At 39.7% G+C, this 20,932-nt stretch overlaps 1 protein-coding gene across 2 annotated transcripts in view; it reads left to right on the forward strand.

Annotated features, from left to right (window-relative positions):
• The window catches only part of LOC122550752 (anoctamin-7-like), a 79,836-nt gene that overhangs the window by 18,491 nt on the left and 40,413 nt on the right, over window positions 1–20,932 (forward strand). For both annotated transcript variants that reach the window (XR_006311937.1, XM_043691958.1), the window contains exons 5-8: window positions 4,748–4,964; window positions 8,542–8,664; window positions 11,817–11,912; window positions 16,751–16,839. Coding sequence is in view for 1 of the 2 variants with exons in the window: in XM_043691958.1 (XP_043547893.1) it covers window positions 4,748–4,964; window positions 8,542–8,664; window positions 11,817–11,912; window positions 16,751–16,839 (525 nt within the window). In the remaining variant the exon portion in view is untranslated. The remainder of the gene's footprint in view (window positions 1–4,747; window positions 4,965–8,541; window positions 8,665–11,816; window positions 11,913–16,750; window positions 16,840–20,932) is intronic.

Raw genomic sequence — 20,932 nt, forward strand, 5'->3', positions numbered from 1 at the left:
TCCTGATTTAGGCATTTTTATCAGCCCGACTTTCAATCAATTATATAAATCTAATTTTATGCAGTTCCTAGAGAAGATAAGGCAGGATGTTCAGCGCTGGGAGAATCTTCCGATATCTTGGTTGGACAGAATAGCTCCGGTCAAAATGAATGTTCTTCCTTGCTTGTTATATTCCGTGTGAATGCTCCCTTTGCTGCCTAGGCAAGCACTATGGAGGCTTTACAGTCAGCTTGGATCTTTCATCTGGCATCATAGGCGGCCTCTTCCTAAAGCTGGACAAATTGCACCTTCCGCAGGGGATGGGAGGTTTGGATTTCCCAGACTTTAAGAAATATCGATTGAGTCCCTCATTATCCTATGTGGCTGACTGGGCCCGCCAGGACTCATGGTCAATTTGGTTGGATATCAAGGCCTCCCAGGCCAAGTGCCCCCTCCTCAATTTCTTGTTTATGGACAAGATGAGGACTGTTACGGACCATTCCAGAAACCCGATTGTCCTTAACACATTTAAAGCATGGAGAATAATGCAGCAAGGTGAGGGCAACTTACAAAAAACTTCCCCTTTCACTCCCATAGTAGGGATATTCGATGGACTCGCACAGCTTAAAGCTAGAGTCCAGAGGGGTCTTCTGTTTGGGAGATTTATTTGACGGGGAGATCTTGATGTCTTTCGAGCAGCTGAGTTAGGGACCTTCTACAAGAAAAAGGACTAACCAGCAATGTAGTCTAGAAGTCTGACATGGAGAGGAGAGTGCTCCAGTCTATGGGCGCACTCTCGGTCAGCACCCTCTATCACTTGTTAGGAAATGTTTCGAAGGACATTGAGCGGAATCTGGACCCTGAAATTGGGGTGGAAATCTCATCAGAGGTATGTGAGGATATTTAGGAGAACGTAAGGAAGATTTTGATTTGTAAGAGGACACAGGCTATGCAACTGAAGGTACTCCGCAGGGATCATTTGGTACCAGAGTGGCTTGCAAAATTTTAAGACCAGTGTCCCCAATGTGCCCCAAATCTAAAACCGATGTTGGCACTCTTACTCATTTGCTTGTGGTCATGTCACGAGCTTCGTAGTTATTTGGGTGCCTTAGTGAAAGTTTTGGAGGAGGTCTTGGGAATGGAGGTAAAGTTGGATCTGGTGTCCTTCATCTTGGGTTTGCAGCATCTTCTTGGAGATATGCAGCATGGAAACAGACCCTTCGGTCCAACCCATCCATGCCAACCCAATCCAGTACCACCCACCTGCACCTTGCCCATGCCTCACCAAACTCTCCTTGTTCATGTACACATCCAGATGCCTTTTAAATGTTGCAGTTGTACTAGCCTCCGCCACATCTTCTGGCAGCTCATTCTGTACACGTACCACCCTCTGCATGAAAAAGTTGGCCATTTAGGTCTTTTTTTTATATCTTTCCCCTCACCCAAAACCTATGCACTCTATTCTGGACTTTCCGCCATCTCCCCCCCCCCCCCCCAACCCCAGGAAAAAGACTTTACCTTATCCATGTCCCTAATGACCTTATAAACTATATAAGGTCACCCTCCGATGCTCCAGGGAAAACAGCCCCTGCCTATTCAACCTCTCCCTACGGCTCAAAACCTCCAACCTTGGCAACATCCTTGTAAATCTTTTCTGACCCCTTTCAAGTTTCACGACATCCTTCTGGATGACTAAAGAAATTGAGGGTTTGGCTAAGAAAAAGAAGGAAGCAAATGTCAGGTATAGACCAGATAGATGGATTGAATGAATCCTTGGAGTATACTTAAGAGGGAAATCAGGAGGGCAAAAAGAGGACATGACATAATTTTGGCAAATAGGGTTATGGAGAATCCAATTTGTTTTTACAAATACATTTAAGGACAAAAGGGTAACTAGGGATAGAATAGGGCCCCTCAAAGGCCAGCAAGGCGACCTTTGTGTGGAACTGCATGAGCTGGGGGAAATACGAAACGAGTAGTTTGCATCAGTATGTAATGTGGAAAAGGACATGGAAGATATAGACTGTAGGGAAATAGATGGTGGCATCTTGAAAAATGTCCATATTACAGAGGAGGAAGTGCTGGATGTCTTGAAACACCCAATGGATAAATCCCAGGAACCTGATCAGGTGTACCCCAAAACTGTGGGAAGCTAGGGAAGTGATTGCTGGGTCCCTTGCTGAGATATTTGTATCATGGATAGTCACAGGTGAGGTGCCGGAAGACTGGAGGTTGGCTAACATGGTGCCATTGTTTAAGAAGGGTGATGAGGACAAGCCAGGGAACTATAGACCGGTGAGCCTGCCATCAGCGGTGGGCAAGTTGTTGGAGGGAATCCTGAGGGAGAGGGTGTACATGTATTTGGAAAGGCAAGGACTGATTAGGGATAGTCAACATGGTTTGTGTGGGAAATCATATCTCAAAGTTGATTGAGTTTTTTGAAGAAGTAACCAGAAAAATAATTTTTTTAAAACTCCTACACACCAACAAGTGCTGCAGCATGGAATGCATGCCCTTTGTAAATTTGCAGTTAGAGAATCAATTCTAGTTTCAAAAGATGAAGCTTTTGTTTCGAGTTGCTTCAAGAAGAAACTTGAAACAAGCAAACTGTTGGAGTTGGGATTTTGAATTCCTGGGAAAACTCAGCAAGTCACTAAAGAGAGGATAGAGAAACTGAATTATTGTTTCAGTATATTGATGTTAGAGTTAAGTGGAAAGATAATTTGTGGGGAGGATACAAGCTGCAAAAGAAATCTAGATTGATTTTAATGTTATGGCAACACAACAGTTAATGGAGTATAAATTGAGTGAACTGTGTAAAGTTATTTACTTCTAGAAATATTGAAGAAAATAGACTTTCTTTTTCTCTCCTTGGAGTGAAAAAGGCTGAGAGAAGATTTGTTAGAGGTTTCCAAAATCATGAGTGATAACCTTGCAATATTCATTTGTAGAACAGGTTCTTAGTTGTAATAGCCAGAATCTCATTCATCCCTTTGTGTTGTCTCTTCTCTAAATGTGATCCCTAGTCTCTGACTGACTGCTTCTCCATTTTAGATTACGTTCCTGTCGATCATTATAGCATGTAAAATCTGCTATCTCTCCCTTTTTTCAGTGAATTTGCTAGATCTGCACTTTAAGTTCACTCTGAAGCCAAGTTACAAAATATCAATTGACGCATTTTTGAGCATGCAGACCACCTTCACGTTTATTGGCTACTGTCTGCACAATTGTGAAGCATGGTTGCCTTTTTAAGCACATCCCTTGTAGTCTTTGTCTGGATTACAAATTTGATGTTACCCCAGATTGTACTGCTGTCAACACTCTGGTTACTGAACCCATATCGAAAAGATCACTTTGTGCCAATGAGCAGTGGCTGTCATCCAAAAGTACCTAATGGGAAACTTTGCCAGAACAATCTGCTGTTAGAAACAAATCTGAACCAACTTCTTTGTAAATATGGAATTGAATATTTTCAATTGTTTAAAAATACCCATGGAAGTAAGAAGCACTCTAAATATTTGATACATGTGATACCTGTTTGTTCTGATTATTGCAGGGGTGCAATGTTTAACCTTCTGATGTGTATATGAAAGTCTGCTTGTGGTTCAAATCTCTTCCCCCATTCCCCCACCCCACATTTTTATTTTTCATTGTACCTTTTCTCCATCCATGTTTTGTGGTTATCTTATCTGGTCTCCCACTTTTGGATTGGGGATGGTGGGGTGGGGGGAGAGGTACACACTCCTCTGCATCAGTTGAGCAGCTTTTTCTTATCTAATATTTCATGAGAGATCAGGAAATGCGTAGTATTCACACACAAGTTGGAAAAACATTTGCTCAGCTGCCAGTGTTTATTCTGATATTTTAACTTAGTTACTCAATGTGGAGGTATTCCTTCTGTCAGCTGAGCACTTTAATGAAGCGTCTTGCAGAGGTGAGGAGATCTGTATCCGAAGAATCATCTTGAGCCACCGTTTTCCTTATCAACACAATCCATTATTACAGCATTAGTTTTACTGAGTACCATGTTGTATCCTATTTCTTTTACTGCAGAATGAATTGTTATCAACATTTTTTATAAAGTCGTTTGCATGAAAATATTTAAAAGTAACTAACTGTGTATTTAAAATATTTAGTTATTCTTTGGTGCTGCTGGCTAGACTATTATTTCTCATCCCTATTGCCCTCAATGGTGGTGAACTGAAGGAATGGTGTATGGTTGAGAGATGCATCTGCATGTAGTTGTATTCCCATGAAATTCTTCTGTCCTTCAAGGTGGTTGAGGTCATGGGTTTGGGAAGCTGTTCCATCACCAGAGCCTTGGTGAGTTGTTGCAGTACCTCTTGTAGGTGTTGCACACTGCTGATGGTGAAGTGAGTGAATGTTGAAGCTGGTGGATGGGATGCCAATCCAGTGAATGTCAAGCTCCTTGAGTGTTGCTGGAGCTGTACCCATCCAGACAAATGGAGAATATTTCATCCCACCCCTGATTTTTTTTTTTATATGCCCTGCCAACAGGCTTTGGTATGACAGAAGGTGAGTTGCTCACCACTGAATTCCTAGCTTTCTATCTGCAGTTCTGGGCACGTATGTATAGCTGGTTCAGTTCAGTCTCTGCTCAGTGATCACTCCCAGAATTTTGACAGCTATGATTATGCCAATGAATGTTAAGGGGTGATTGGGTTCTCTTATCAGCAGTTCATTGTTGCTCCGACTAATTATCATATTTGTCTGGATCTGAAGTTCTAATGTACCTGACTTTCAACAGGTGATACCAAACCAACCACACCACCTATGGATGAATGGACAATGCTTAATAACTTATGGGCAAACACCTACCTAAAATTCCAGCCCCTCTGGAAAATACGCAATTACTTTGGTGAAAAAATCGCACTTTATTTTGCTGTGATGGAGACACTTTTAATTAGTCTCATTATCCCTGTGCTCCTTGGCTTGGGCATTTTCATTTATGGCCTTTATTGCAGGTACATAATTTTTTTCAATTACTTTTCAGTAGAATGTGATTTATGTTTTTGTCAACTGGTACAACAGGGTGGTAAAGTTTTGTCATTTACAGATCCCCACTCCCAAGAGTCATAGCTGAGAATAAATAGCAGTGTTTGCTGGGCTACAACTTTGAGGTGTTTTGATATCCTATTGGAATATTCCACAAGGTGGAATGACTGAGATTTGTAACTGTTAATTATCTTAATTGTGAGAGCTTGATTTTATATCCCTGGAGGATGAGAGCGATGGCTAGTTGCTTATTTATTGGATGGGAGGGAAACCTATTGGAGACATGAGATATTCAGAATCATTGTATTACTTAATTTATAACAATAGCAAAACTCTGCCTATAGAGCAGTCCTTTTTCTCCTCCATAATATAGGCCCAGCTGTGTAAGTGAACATAGCTGCAGGAAGATCGATTCTGCACAGCCTCCCCCTTTAATATCTCACATGAGGTGAAATGTCAATGGTGTGCTTGGGGGCAGGGGGGAAGGAGAAGGGAATAGCTGTTAGGGCATGTGATGTATGTGGATCAATACGGGATCTCTGTATGGAAGGTATAATAAATGTTCGTTCTATTACAAATAAGACCTGAATTGACATCAGTCAGTATGAAGAGAGCTTGAGTCTTGTGGTTGATGTCACCTTTTTAAAGGACGCACCAGATTATTTTCGAAACTGAGTTCATTCTCCCAACTAAGCCAAAACAACAATCTATGCACGTACAGCCTAAAATCATGAATCACACCCTCCGATTTAAGTGACTGACTGTTTAGGGCTGAGATAACAAGAAATTTCTTGACTGAAGGTTCTCTTTCCTTTGGAATTCTGTACCTGTAGCACTGTGTAAGTGCTCAGTTGTTGAATGTACTCAAGTAGGTTGATTTAAGATTTTGGAATACTAGGAAAATTGAAAGATGTGCGGACAGTGTCAGGAATAGGAAGGGGTATCTGAGGCATAAGTTGAGACAAGCCATTACAACATGTAAAGAGACAAAATGGTTAACTCCTACTGTTAGTTCTTGTCACTAACTGAGTGGCCATATCATTTCCAATGTTGCTAGTGTAGAATCTGTTCACATTATTCAGTACACACAATTTTGAAGTTTGTGCATGTAGTTTACAATTGTTAGCAATACAGGAAGCTTTCTTTCCATTACCTTTGAATGTCAGGTAAAACTTTCAGAAACCATTTTTTACTATAATTAATGAAGAAAAGGTTTAGATTGTCTTTTCAGAATTTGGCTCCCCAAATAATACACAATTGTAATGCATCTTAAATTTGAGATTTGCAAACCAAGTTTTGAGTTTGAGCTTTATATTCCCAAGGTCCAGATCTTGATCGTGGATTTTGCTTTAAAATATATTTACAGATTATTTCCTTCAAAGTCCTTTAGTCCGATCACTCATTAAGCATTGCCCTGTCAGAAGTGCTTTTGGATGGGGAGGTAGTGGCCTAGTGGATTTACCAGAGATCCAGATAATGTTCTGGGGATCCATGTTCAAATCCTGCCATTGTAGATAGTGGAATTTGATTTCAATAAATATCTGGAATTAAGAATCTCTAATGATGACCATGAATCCATTGTCAATTGAAGTAAAAACCCATGTGGCTCACTAATGCCCTTGAGGGATACTATGCCATCCTTACCAGGCCTGGTCTGGCCTACATGCGATTCCAGACCCACAGCAATGTTGTTGACTCTTAACTGCCCTCTGGGTAATTAGGGAAGAGCAATAATTCTGCCTAACCAGCGACACTCTCATCCAATGAATAAAGGGGGAAAAAGGAATGGAATTAAACAGTAATCCCATTTGCTGCCTGAGCAGGTTCAAAAGATGCCATTGTACCATCTCAAGTAGTTCTCTTTGATGTTGTGGCCAATGTTTTATCCTTGAATCAGCCTTGCTTAAACAAAATTATAAACAAAATTTTAAAAATTGCCAAAAAAGCTCAGCAGATTTGGCAGAAGTTCTGAAGAAGGGTTTCTTCAGTTTCTGTTTCAGGTATCCAGCATCCACAGTTCTTTAGTTTGCTGTGTGCAATTCTGGTCTCCCTACCACTAGAAGGATGTTGTGAAACCTGAAAGAGTTCAGAAAAGATTAACAAGAATGTTGCCATGATTGGAGGATTTGAGGTATAGGGATAGGCTGAATAAGTCAAGGCTATTTTCCTGGAGTGACGGAGGCTGAGAGGTGACCTTATAGAGGTGTATAAAATCATGAGAGGTGTGGATAGGGTAAATAGACAAGGTCTTTTTCCCTGGGGTGGGAGAGTCCAGAACTAAAAGGTATAGGCTCTGGGTGAGAGGGGAAAGATATAAAAGGGACCTAAGGGGCAACCTTTTCACGCAGAGAGTGGTGTGTGTATGGAATGAGCTGCCAGAGGAAGTGGTGGATGTGAGTACAAGTGGAACATTTTTAAAAGCATCTGGATGGGTATATGAATAGGAAGGCTTTAGAGGGATATAGACCAAGTGCTGGCAAATGGTTCTAGATTAATTTAGAATATCTGGTCAGCATGGACAAGTTAGACTGAAGTTCTGTTTCTGTGCTGTACATCTCGATGACTATGTTTTCAAGCAATTATTTGGCCATTATTACATTGTTGTTTCAGAAATTAGCTGCATATTTCGGGCATAACAACAGTGACCATACTTCAAGTCAATCATTGAGATTTGGGTAAAGTGGGTCCTCACTTTAAAGTTGTGGTTGCATTCCTGAAAATCATGACTAAGTGCAGTATTGGTTCCCACAGGAACAGAATTGTTAAATCTGCAGTTAGGTTCTACAGGGCCTTCTTCCTTGAGGGATGACAATCTAAAGCACTTTGTCCTATAAATTGAAAACATTTCTAAATTCTTACACTGGTAAATGACAACTTTTTAAAATTTTAAGATACAACAAAAACTGTAACTTGTGCATATAGCACAAGTATGTCTTTCCAGCCAGTGACTCTGCTTTCCAAAGCACCTGCTCCCTGACCCTTCTAGTTGTTACGGAGTTGTGGCTCCCACACTATATCCCCCTCCCTGACCCATTCTCTCGCTGCTTTCTGATTTGGTGTTGTATTCCTAGTAAGATCCAGATTTGACCAAAGCTGGAGCTCTGGGTCAGAACTGGCCAGACACTTCTGGTCCTTTTTTTTTTAAAAAACAAAACTCCTGTTTGCCATCCTCTCTCCTGAATCCATGCTGCAAGTGAGGGCATTGGAAAAGAACAGTACTGAAAGTTAATTTTACAAGGTGGTTTGGTTTATAAAATCCTCAGCACACCTAGCATATTGGCACATGGAGCTCCAGCTTCAGCTTAAATCTAGATGTTTATTGGGAACGCAAGGAAGCGGTACTTTGAGAAGGGGTGGGGGGGCTAGGTTGCGACATGGAGGTCCAGGATTACAACAGGTGCCAGTCAGATCTCTCAATTTGTCAAAAGAATTCTGCCTATGTTTAAGAAGATTACAGGTTCATTAATTTACCAACGTTAAACTCAAACCATGTTGTATGAGGTACCTTTTTTCTATTTTAATATGAATCTTTTTCTGTTTTTTCAGTATATCCTGTTACAATGGCAGCAACAATCTCGATGAGTTTTTGCGTGGACATGATTTCAATGATGTTTGTTTATCTTCAAACTCGATCACAGTAGTGGTAGACGAGGCTGTGGATAGAATTCGGTAATCCTTTTCAGCATGACTTTTTTTTTTTTAGATTCATAATATTTAAATCTTAAACACTGCAATTGTTTCTTTAATGTTTATCTAATTAACTTGAATAAATTGAGTCTTTACACAAATTTGTTATGAATTTTAAGGTATGGTGGCCTTACAGGCTATAATACTTGTTTTATTTACTGTTTGTTATGGGTGCTGGAGAACTTTGCAATGTAGCCATGTTTTTTGCTAATGAATAATTAGAGTAAATGGTATCATCACTTTAGATTGTCACATGTTCAGAAGTATACACATTTGATGGAGGATTTTGGTTAATTTCAGCTCCTCCTTCTGTATAAACTTTGTCACATCATGAGTCTCTTTTGGGTGAAGAGACTTTCTTCACTTAGAAAAACATTTCTAGATGTTATCACTTTCTGCTTTGTGAAGATGTTTCCTAACATTCAGTCCTAAATCCTGAACTGTTCATTTTCTTTTTAGATTAGATTCCCCTACAGTGTGGATACAGGCCCTTCAGCCCAACAAGTGCACACCGACCTTCGGAAAGTAACCCACCCAGACCCATTCCTCTCTGACTAGTGCACTTAACACTATGGGCAATTTAGCATGGCTAATTCACCTGAGCTGCCCATCTTTGGGTTGTGGGATATCAGTACCTTTTCCCCCTTCTCATTTCTGTTCAAAATAAATCCTAATGACTACATTTTTGCTATTTCACTTGATCTAGGTATTAGCTCCTCTGCTAGTCAGACCAGATCATGATAAACCTGTGATCTAACTCTGTAACCCTTTATCCCTTAAACTTTAGCCAGAATGAACAAACTACATTAATGAATCGTATATCAGAACATCTTGAAATGCAAATCCTGCTCATCGCCCCTTTCAGATCAGCAATTTCCTTTTGGCCATAACTCTTCCAAATCAATTTCTTCACCACTTTTGAACAAGCATGTATTATGTTTAACTGTCATTGATCCTTTCTTGTCCTGTTGATGGTTCTGTTTGGTTTGATCAATTGGATTCTGAGCTTGAGTCCAAACCAGCAAAATGTTAAATGCCAACAAAATGCTGTCATGAAAGTGGAACCTGAGACAATACTATGGCTTTGGTTTTGTTGAGACAGAGGTGAAGAGCAGCCTGCTTGAAGCCAATGAAGTGAATAGCTTGTGAGGCCTTAGGGTTCTTTTTAAAATTGGAGCAGTAGAAGCAGTCTGACTGGGTGGGGTCAAGCTCCCACGGAACTGGGGGTTTTAGTATAGCTTACAGCAGTTGCTGGGGTCTTGAAACTGGATATGAAAGCTCTGATTCCGCGCTCTCTTACAGCTAAAAGTTGTATGTGAGACAATCTATTTTACTAAATTTGCCTTTTCCAGAGATCTGTTTATGCAATGTTAATTGAACAGTTAATTAGTTAATATATTAAGCATTTCAATAGTTACAGTTAAACCAGTTATTTTATTTTTGTTTTGTCTGTACTTGAACTATAGTGTAAGAAGTAAAGTGTGTTGTTTTAAAATCTAGTAGTTTCATCAATCAAATTGCATCTGGAATGCAACACTTTCCTCTAAAATAAGAAGATAACATAGACCTTAACATTTTCTTATTATATTTTGAGGGGATTTGGTCTGGTCCATATCCTAGCATTAAATGTTTGTGGTGCTTATGACTGGGGTAGGGATGAATTCCAGAGAAACTTTATCATTATTTTGCCATTATGACAGACAAATTGCCAAGACTTTTTCTTCCTCTACATTTCACATAGCGGCCAACCTATATTTGTGCTAAGTATTAACAGTATTAACAAATCTAATGGAAAAACATTGCAGAGTCCCATCGTATTCATCTGCTCCAAATGGCTGAGAAACATTTTCCATCATATTGTAACTCTGTGTAAATGTGATCTGTTTGACATACTTTAACAACAAAAAAAGCAATCCAGTCAAAGATTAACCAGTGAAGAAATATTCCCATACCAGGTGGAGTTACTATGAAAATGCCTTTTTCTCAACCCCTCCACTTGCCGAGGGCATGGTGACCCTCTGGTTAAACTACCAGTTGTAGCTCTCTCATTAGAGAGACAACATTATGGCCCTGTGAGATAGGACAAGAGAAGCCATTTCCCATGATGGCTTTACTGAAAACTTTTTTATGCCTGTAATTGTAGACTTGCAGTAACATTACCAAACCTCTTCAAATTTCCATTGTAGGTCTGAAACTTGACTGTAGCCATCTTCTCTGGAACCCAATCATCAAACTGATCATTCTTGTTTAGAACATTGGTACATAGAAACAGAGGATACATACAAGTCCACTTAGTTGTCCTCAACTAAAATTTTATTTCACCATGTGGCCTTGCATCTTTCAATCACTTATTTCACCAAAGGTTCCTTGCAAGCTTCTTGTTGACATTTTCTGCAAAGTGCTGTTCCAGATATTTGCAAGTAAAGGTAAAGTTACCATTGTCCTACAAGACAAGGGCTGTAATCTCATTTAATGAGACTGGTGGTGGTTTAACCAGAGGGTCATTGCCTCATGAGGAAAGAGGTTGCGAAGTAGAATCCTTCATGATAACTTCAGCTGGTGCTGGAATTGAACCCTCATTTGCATTGCACTGCCAATTGTCCAGCCAACTGAGTAAACTGCTTTCCCTTTGCATGAAGAGTTTAAGTAACTAGTTTGAACATTTTTCTGAGCTGGATGGAGTTTATAATAATGTGAAACAATTAGTTCAAATTAACTTGTGTTTTATTAAAATATATTTTCACAGACATTTTTAGCTTTTTCCAGATTTTTTTTTTCTTACATGACTTTTAGTTGCTGTTATCTTCTGGAATAAGGATTGTAGTTGTCAAAAGTAGAAAAGTGATAAACCTAGTTGTGGTTCATTTGAGTCATGGAGTTTGAAAATTGGCAGCTTTGAGTAAAATGAGGCACTTTATTGGTGAGGCCGCAGGATGGATACTCACTGAGGCAGATAATTTGATGGAGCAGTTTAAGAACAAAGAATTTTTGACCTGACTTAGCAGAGCAAACAGCCTTCAATGAAGTAGTGTGTTATTATGAGTAGGTAGTATTGTTGCTGGTAATTTATGTTACTCCAAAAACCACATGATTTTGAAATAAAATTAATCATGTATTGTGTTGCCTTCTTACAGGGATGTATGTAATAATATTGCTGGAAGGAAAATTATAATTGAAAAAGCACTTAATACAACGTGTACTGATAAGAACTGGAAAAATGCAAATTTTCAGTAAGTATTTGACTCCTGATCAGATTCTGACATCTCTGTATAGCATATCTTCCGATATTATTTAAAAATCTAATTGGAAGCCAAATGGTATCGATGATGTGTGTATTTTTTTGGCGTTTTAGAGTTTCCTATGTCCATATTTGCGATGAAGTTCACCAATATAAACTTTTCATATTGATGCTGCAATTGAGTAACTGAGAGGAGTTTGAACATTCTGATCTCTGATCCAGGATTCATAGTATGATGTAGTATTGAAATAAGTCACTAATGTCTGTGCTTTACCTGTTAGTGGTACTGCCCTGTTAGTCCCATTACTCGGTAAAAATGTTTTCATAGAATCCCTTTTATTTTAACTATCTTTTTTTTTTTAATTAACCTGTTCAGTGACATTATTACATACTTCGGGAACAGGTGGCACTTGAACCAGGCCCTTCCCATTTAGGTGTAGGGACATGATCACTTCATCACAAAAGGACTCCCTAAATGGGTTTTTATTCATTCATACGATGTAAGTAGTGTTGTCCTATTAACTACCTACACATTTTTACTATTCATTAATGTGTGATTGGTAACAAATAGAGAGATGATGATGCAACGGTAATGTCAGTGGACTAGCAATCCAGAGGCCCAGGCTAAAATTATGAGAATGTGGGTCCAAATCTCATCACAGCAGCTGGGGTTTACACACTATGAATAAAGCCTAGAGTTAAAAGCTAGTCTCGGTGAAGGTGATCCTGAAATATTTATCAACTATCATATAAATGTATCTGGTTCATTTAACGTTTTTGTTTTTAAAGGAAAAGTATCTGCCATCCAAACCTGGTCTGAACTACATATGTTTCCATGCCCACATCAATTTGGTTGACTGCTAACTTTTGTCAGAATTACCTTAAGCAATCCACTCAGCTGAAGGGCAATTCAAGGTTTCTATTGAATTCAAATTTCATAATCTGCCATTGGTAGGATTTGGATTCATGGCCCCAGTCACTAATTCAGTGATACCACCACAATGCCAACGTCTCTCCAAGTTTTACTTGAGGGCATGAAGACCAAGGAGGTTGCATTCCTTAAAAAAAACCCAACAGATTGAAAATCAACTGGTAAAGCCTTTCAATTTTGCCTGTATTCTAACAGCTTCAAAATATGACCTGCATATAAATGTATATGTTGCCACAGAAGCTTTGACTATGTAGGGCAAGTTGGGTTAGTTGGTTGGATAGCTGGCATGGACCAAATCCGTGCCAACAGCACTGGGTTCAATCCCTATTCACTCTCTGTTTTAGGACCTACCTCTTTGTGCTCTATCCAAGTTGGAGATCACGGTGTTGCGGGTTGGATCTGCCTTTGGTTGGACCATTTGTGAAGGGAATTAGATGCTTGTCCTGATCACATTCTGACTCATATTTTGGAACTTCAATTGAATGAGAATATTGCCCCAGCATGTGACTCTAAATTACAGTCGAGTCCAAGCCATGAGCTTGCTTCTTGATAATAGACAATCGCCTAAATTTTGTTCACTTCATATTTTTTTTCTTGTCGTTCTTTTGACATTTGTTTTTTGAGCCCTGCTCTTTCTATTTAATTTCTAATTTTTGAACATTGCTATTATGTTTCTGTTTTAACTTTGCTATTTCCTTTTTCATCTTTCAATGTCTTTTTCTCTTTCCAAACTACAGCATTCTAGTTTTAAAAGCAGCCATTCCCAATGTTTCTTTAACATAGCTCTTTTCTGTTTCAGTCCCACTCTTGCAATCTTTGTACTCCTACAGCTGGTATTTCCAATCCCACATTGGTTCATAATCCTCCTCCATGCTTTGAGAGGAACAAAACCATTTTTAAACAGATTCAAAACAGCGTGTGAAACTTCAGTAGAAATTGAATTCCATTTGCATGCCCTGATCCACTGCACTTTATTACAATTGAAATAGTAGGCTGGTGGTCATTCTGTCATAGTCATGCCCTGCTGCATTTAACTAATGCAATACTTACATGCCTCAGCTGTGCCCTAACATGGAAGCATCTTTTATAGTCCTTTTCAAGAATCCTTTTTAATTCTGTTCATAATTAAACATTTCATGAACGGAGCCTGCCTTCACTTCTGCATCTAAAGTAAGCTACTTAAATGGGCATTAAAGTCCTTTGATCCAAAAATAAACCAGAACAATACAGCGCAGAACAGGCCCTTCGACCCTCGATGTTGCGCCGGCCTGTGAACTATTCTCAGCTCGTCCCCCTACACTATCCCAAATCTAAGGATTGTTTAAATCTCCCTAATGTGGCTGAGTTGACTAGTTAGCCAGTTTTACACTGGCTAAATCACATTGTGATCAAAGGTGTTGTTCAAGGTAAAAATATAAGGTGCTGCATAAATGAATACTTTGTGTTGGTATTCAGCAAAGAGAAGGAATTGGTGGAAGGGAGTGTTGAATTTCTAAGCCAAGTTGCTATTAAAAAGGAAGAGGTGTTATGCATCTTAAAAAGCATTGTGGTTGATAAATCCCTGGGTTTTGATGGGATCTATGCCAGAACATTGAGGGAAATGAGAGAGCAAATTACTGGACCATTAACAGACATCATTGCATCCTATTTAGCCACAGGTGAGGTCCCAGAGGACTACAGAATAGGTAATGTGATTCCATTGTTTAAGAGGAGTAGTGGGGATAATCCAGGAAATTACAGACCTGTGAGCCTCATGTGGTGGACAAGATGTATGTGCATTTAGAAGTAATAGTTTGGTGTGGGGGAGATCATGCCTCACTAACTTGATAGACTTTTTTGAGGAGATGAGGGAAAAGCAGTAGATGTTGTGTACATGGAGTTCAGTAAAGCTTTTGACAAGGTCACTCATGGCAGAGTGTACAAAAGGTGAGGTCACATGGTACCAAGGTGAGTACAGAACTAGCTTAGTCATAGGAGACAGAGGGTAGTGATGGAAGGATGCTTTTCGGAATCGAATGTGACGATAGGTGTTCCACAAGGATTAATGCTGGGACCTCTGCTGTTTATAGTCTACATAAACGATTTGGAGGAAAATGTGGCTAGTCTAATTAGTAAGTTTGTAGATGACAAACTATGGTGGAGTTATGGATAATGAGGAGGATTGTCAGAGGATACAGCAGGATGTAGATCAGTTGGAGGCATGAACAGAACAATGGCAGATGGAGATTATTCTGGATAAATCAGAAGGTCAAGTACAAGAGGCAGGCTTTTTCATATAAAGGGTGGTGAGTGCCTGGAACTTGGTCCCAGAGGTGGTGGTGGAAGCTGACACAATAGCAGCATTCAGGAAGTGCCTGGCTATAGACATGAATAGGAAGGGAATGGAGGGATACAGATCCCCTCAGTGAAGACTGTTTTAGTGTGGAAGGGCAAAATGTATCAGCACAGGCTTGGAGAGCTAAAGGTCCTGTTCCTGCACTGTATTACTTTGTTCACACCTGAAATTCTCTGGAATACTGCTGTCCATATCTAATTTTCCAAACATTACTTATCTCTGAACTCATTGACTGAATTTGCTTCCAATTAATCATTACACTAAAAAATAAACAATTTTCATCCTTACACTCAAAATCCCCCAGGAGCTCTCCACTCCTTATCTAATTGCATCCAGCCTCAAAACCTGCAAAGCTCTGCCCCTATGCAGCCTAACTGCAGCCTCTTGAGCATCGTCAATTTTGTTTATTATCACTTTTTTTTGGTGGCTCTGGAATTTTCTTTGTACATGCCTCCTCATGTTTCCTTAATTTGCTTCTCTTATACCTACTTTTTTGACGTAAAGTTTGGTCATCTGTCTACAGAAGAAAATATAGGCAGTGTTAAATTTTAACACTCCTCTAAGTGCATACCCTGGAGTGCTTTCCTATTTTATAGTTACTGCATTAATGAATGTTTTGGTAACTTTTTAAAGCATTTTTCTTATGTAGTTTTTTTTTTAACATATGGATTCAAATAGAATCCATAACATTGTACACCTCTCTTATCTGTGACATCTTTTATTTTAATTTGATTGAGAAGCAATCTGTTTGATTAGACTATTTACTTCAACATGATGGAATTTCAAAAGCAGAATTGTTGATTTGCATTAGGAATATGGTCCTAACTATGATAATTTTTGCCCCAGGACTTGAGTGAGTTGTACACAGTACTTCAGCATCAGGAAGGTGGGGTCAACTATAATTTGTAGTTTCAATATCTTGTATCCTGTGTTCCAACTATTCTGTCTTTTGAAATCCATTGTTTTCTCCAAACCAGTACAACTATTTCCAGTCAAATCTTCACACAATCATCACTTCTAACTATATTGTTTTCTTTCTTTTTGTTTATTTTTTCATTTGGGATTTGAGGTATACCAATAAGGGTAGCATTTGTTGCCCTTGAGTGGTGTTCTGCCAGATTGAACCACTGATGTCAGCCTAGTGTGTATACTCAATACTGCTATTAGGAAGACAGATCCTGTTTTTTTTTTTTTTGACTCCCAGCAGTAAAAGAACAGTCATTGTAGCTTATTGATGTGGTGGGAGCCTGCATGTCCTTGTGTTCCCATGCATCTGCTGCCCTTGTCTTTCTAGGTTTACAGGTTTGGAAGTGGCTCTGAAAGGAGCCTTGGTGAGTTGCTGCTGTATTTGGCACATATTGTTGTCACCATGTGCCAGTCAAGGGAATGAATATTTATGATGGTGAATGGGTGCTGATCAAAGGATTGTCTTATCGTGGATGATGGTGAACATCTTGTGACCATCTATCCAAAAATGGTCTCATCAAATCATTCTTCCTCCAGTTTATTTTTTAACCAGTATCATTGCAAGTAAGTGATGTATTCTCATTTTGCTTTGTCACAGGATTTCTTCTGGTGATTTCTTTACTGTGATCCAATCTTCCTTTGATAATGAAGCAACACCCTGGTTTGGTCTCATTGTTTGTCTGTGGGGTAAGGAATTTGTCATTGATAATCACTTACTGTTTTGGAATATCTGTATATTGTACGTGATATATTCATACCATGGTTGATGTTAACAAAATGATGAACTGTTTAGCCTGGTATGTGAAATTCAAATTTCACAGATTCCAGTGAAAATGATATTGATTTTTGGCATCACTTACTGTTATGGCTCACTGGGTTGATAGAAATGGAGCTCTGATATTCCCAAAATGGATACAAAGCTAAAGATAGTTTACAAAGGTATAAATCTTTATTGTTCAAATGCAAAATTCTCAGTTCACCTGTGTTTTAGACCCAAGTTAACAAACACATGATCAGTTTCCTATACTTCACAACCAACTTAAAATCTAATTTACAAATACTTTCTAGGTATAGGTAAATATTAAACCATTTATGTGTAACTCCACTAGTTAAAGGTTCCAACCCTTTTAAAACACCTGCACACATATATACAAACAAATCCAGGCAGTTGCAAAAAAGGGTGTTACAGGTGGTGGGAAACACTAGAATTATCGCCATGGTTGTCAGGGCCTGTTGCTACACAATCTTCTTCCTACAGGTACTCTTGGTAGCTCACAGAAGGCATAGAGTGGTTTGTACTTAATCTCTATTGGAAAAAGCCTGTGGTTTTATTGAGATTTTTATTTACTGAAGAAGAAATGACTTTTTTTTGTTTTCTTTCTGGTGGTCCAATGTCTTCTGCAAACATTCACACCATAAGCTGTTTGGGAACCAATCACAACAGCTGTTGACAGACAAAGTCTTTGTCATTGACGAGTCGTCACCATTTCACAGACTAATCAGCTCCTGCAATTTCCCTTTATGCACACCCCTCCTCACACTCTCTGCTCATTCTCTGTTCTGTCTCTCTCACCCCATCCCCACTACATGAATAAACAGTGTAAATAGAAATTGAAGAACTGCAGATGCTGGAAATCTGAAACAGACATTGAAATTGCTGGTGAACCTCAACACATTTGGCAGCATTTGTGGAGCGAAAGCAGTGTTAACACTTTGAATCCAGGAACCCTTCAGAACGGAGTTCTTGTGGCACATCCTTAACTCTGTCAGGACGCCTGGATTAGAGTCCCACTTCACTGAGAGATGTATAATATCATCTCTGAATGGGTTGATCAGAAAATATCTATAGACTTGTATGTCTCCCCTTTTTAACTGATAATTATGAACACCACACAGCTTGGAAAGACTGGAGTAGAAACTGTCATGCGATTGTGTTAGAACTGGGCACCATGATAAAACGTGGGATTAATACTCTGAAATTAAAAATTCAACAAAACGTTAGAAGTAATCATCAAAACAAAAGTACTGGTAGTTTCTAAACTGAATCTGTGTATTCTTGTCCTATTGATCAATGTATTATCCAACTTTTTAAATTTTAAAATTGATGTACAGATGTCACCACACAGCATTTCTTAACATTATCCTTCTGCCACGGTTCCCACTGACCTGTCAAACCTAATATTCACCCATTCAACTTTATATCTGCAAACCTAAATTGAATCAGCCTGACAAGAATGACCTTTGTCATTAGTGGGTTCATGCAAAGGATGTCAATAGAAGGGATAAGGTAAATAAGGTGAAAATTTGCAATGAAGAAACAAGATGTTGAGAATTCAGAACATGTCTACCAGCATCTGAGAAATGTAGGTTACATCCCAAATATGAGGTGCTCCTTCAGCAGAGCTGTGATTTCCTGTTCGTGGAGATAAACAATGTTGTAGCAGTCACCTGTTTAGCTCCAACATGCCTGCTTAGACTTGTGTACATGGGTAACAATAGCCTGGCATGAATCTGCTTCTAGGAAAATGAGGCATATAGAGGAAGCTCACAGGAATGAATGAGTAGGGTTGAGAATGCAGACTTCATGTGACTGTAAGCGTGAGAGAACAGAAACTGAAGTTGCACTACTTCAATGTTGTGGTCATTTCGGAGACCTGGATAGAGCAGGGACAGGAATGGTTGTTGCAGGTTCCAGGATTTAGATGTTTCAGTAAGAACCGAGAAGATGGTAAAAGAGGGGGAGGTGTGGCATCATTGGTCAAGGACGGTATTACAGTTGCAGAAAGGATGTTTGGGGACTCATCAACTGAGGTAGTATGGGCTGAGGTTAGAAACCGGAAAGGAGAGGTCACCCTGTTGGGAGTTTTCTATAGGCCTCCGAATAGTTCCAGAGATGTAGAGGAAAGGATAGCAAAGATGATTCTCGATAGGAGTGAGAGAGACAGGGTAGTTGTCATGGGGGACTTCAACTTTCCAAATATTGATTGGGAACACTATATAGTACGAGTACTAATAGATGGGTCTGTTTTTGTCCAGTGTGTGCAGGAGGGCTTCCTGACAGTATGTAGGCAGGCCAACAAGGGGTGAGGCCACATTACATTTGGTATGGGTAATGAGCCTGGCCAGGTGTTAGACTTTGAAGTAGGTGAGCACTTTGGTGAGAGCGATCACCATTCTGTCAGGTTTACTTTTAGTAATAGAAAGTGATAGATGTATACCACTGGGCAAGAGTTACAGCTTGGGGGAAAGGCAATTACGATGCGATTAGGCAAGATTTAGGAAGTATAGGATGGGGAAGGAAACTGCAGGGCATAGGCACATTAGAAATGTGGAGCTTATTCAAGGAAAAGCTCCTGAGTGTCCAAGATAAGTATGTACCTGTCAGGCAGGGAGGAAGCTGTGGCTTACGAAGGAAGTGGAATCTCTGGTCGAGTAAGAAGAAGGCTTATGTTAGGATGAGATGTGAAGGCACAGTTAGGGCACTTGAGGGTAACAAGGTAGCCAGGAAAGACCTAAAGAAAGAGCTCAGAAGAGTCAGGAGGAGACATGAGAAGTTGGCGGATAGGATCAGGTTGAACCCTAAGGCTTTCTATAGGTATTTAAGGAATAAAAGAATGACGAGAGTAAGATTAGGGCCAATCAGGGATAATAGTGGGAAGTTGTGTGGAGTCAGAGGAGATAGGGGAAAGCACTAAATGAATATTTTTCGACAGTATTCACTCTAGAAAACGATAATGTTGTCGAGGAAATTACTGAGATACAGGCTACTAGACTAGGTGTGATTGAGGTTCACAAGGAAGAAATATTAGAAATCCTGCAGTGTGGAAATAAGTCCCCTGGGCCGGATGGGATTTATCCTAGGGACCTCTGGGAAGCCAGGGAGGATGTTGCCGAGCCTTTGGCATTCCTCTTTAAATCGTCATTGTCTACAGAAATAATGCCAGAAGACTGGAGGATAGCAAATGTGGTTCCCCTGTTCAAGAAGGGGAGTAGAGACAACCCTGGTAATTATAGACCAGTGAGCCTCCCTTCAGTTGTTGGCAAAGTGTTGGAAAAGGTTATAAGAGATAGGATTTATAATCATCTAGAAAATAATAATTTGATTAGGGATAGTCAGCATGGTTTTGTGAAGGATAGGTCATATCTCACAAACCTTATTGAGTTCTTTTGAGAAGGTTACCAAACAGGTAGATGAGAGTAAACCGGTTGATGTGGTGTATATGGATTTCAGCAAGGCGTTCAATAAGATTCCCCACAGTAGGCTATTGTACAAAATGTGGAGGAATAGGATTGTGGGAGATATAGCAGTTTGGATCAGTAATTGGCTTGCTGACAGAAGACAGAGGGTGGTGGTTGATGGGAAATGTTCATCCTGGAGTCCAGTTACTAGTGGTGTACCGCAAGGGTCAGTGTTGGGTCCACTGCTGTTCATCACTTTTATAAACGACCTGGATGAGGGCGTAAAAGGGGGTTAGTAAATTTGCAGATGATACTAAGATCTGTGGAGTTGTGGATAGTGTCGAAGGATGTTGTAGGTTAGAGACGTAGATAAGCTGCAGAGCTGGGCTGAGAGGTTAATGTGGACAAGTGTGAGGTGATTCACTTTGGTCGGAGTAACTGGAATGCAAAGTACTGGGCTATTGGTAAGATTCTTGGTAGTGTAGATGAGCAGAGAGATCTGTGTCCATGTACACAGATCCTTGAAAGTTGCCACCCAGATTGACAGGGTTGTTAAGAAGGCATACAGTGTTTTAGCTTTTCTTAATAGAGGGATCAAGTT

The sequence above is a fragment of the Chiloscyllium plagiosum genome, chromosome 6 (genome assembly GCF_004010195.1).
Source record: "Chiloscyllium plagiosum isolate BGI_BamShark_2017 chromosome 6, ASM401019v2, whole genome shotgun sequence".
Taxonomy (NCBI): Eukaryota; Metazoa; Chordata; class Chondrichthyes; order Orectolobiformes; family Hemiscylliidae; genus Chiloscyllium; species Chiloscyllium plagiosum.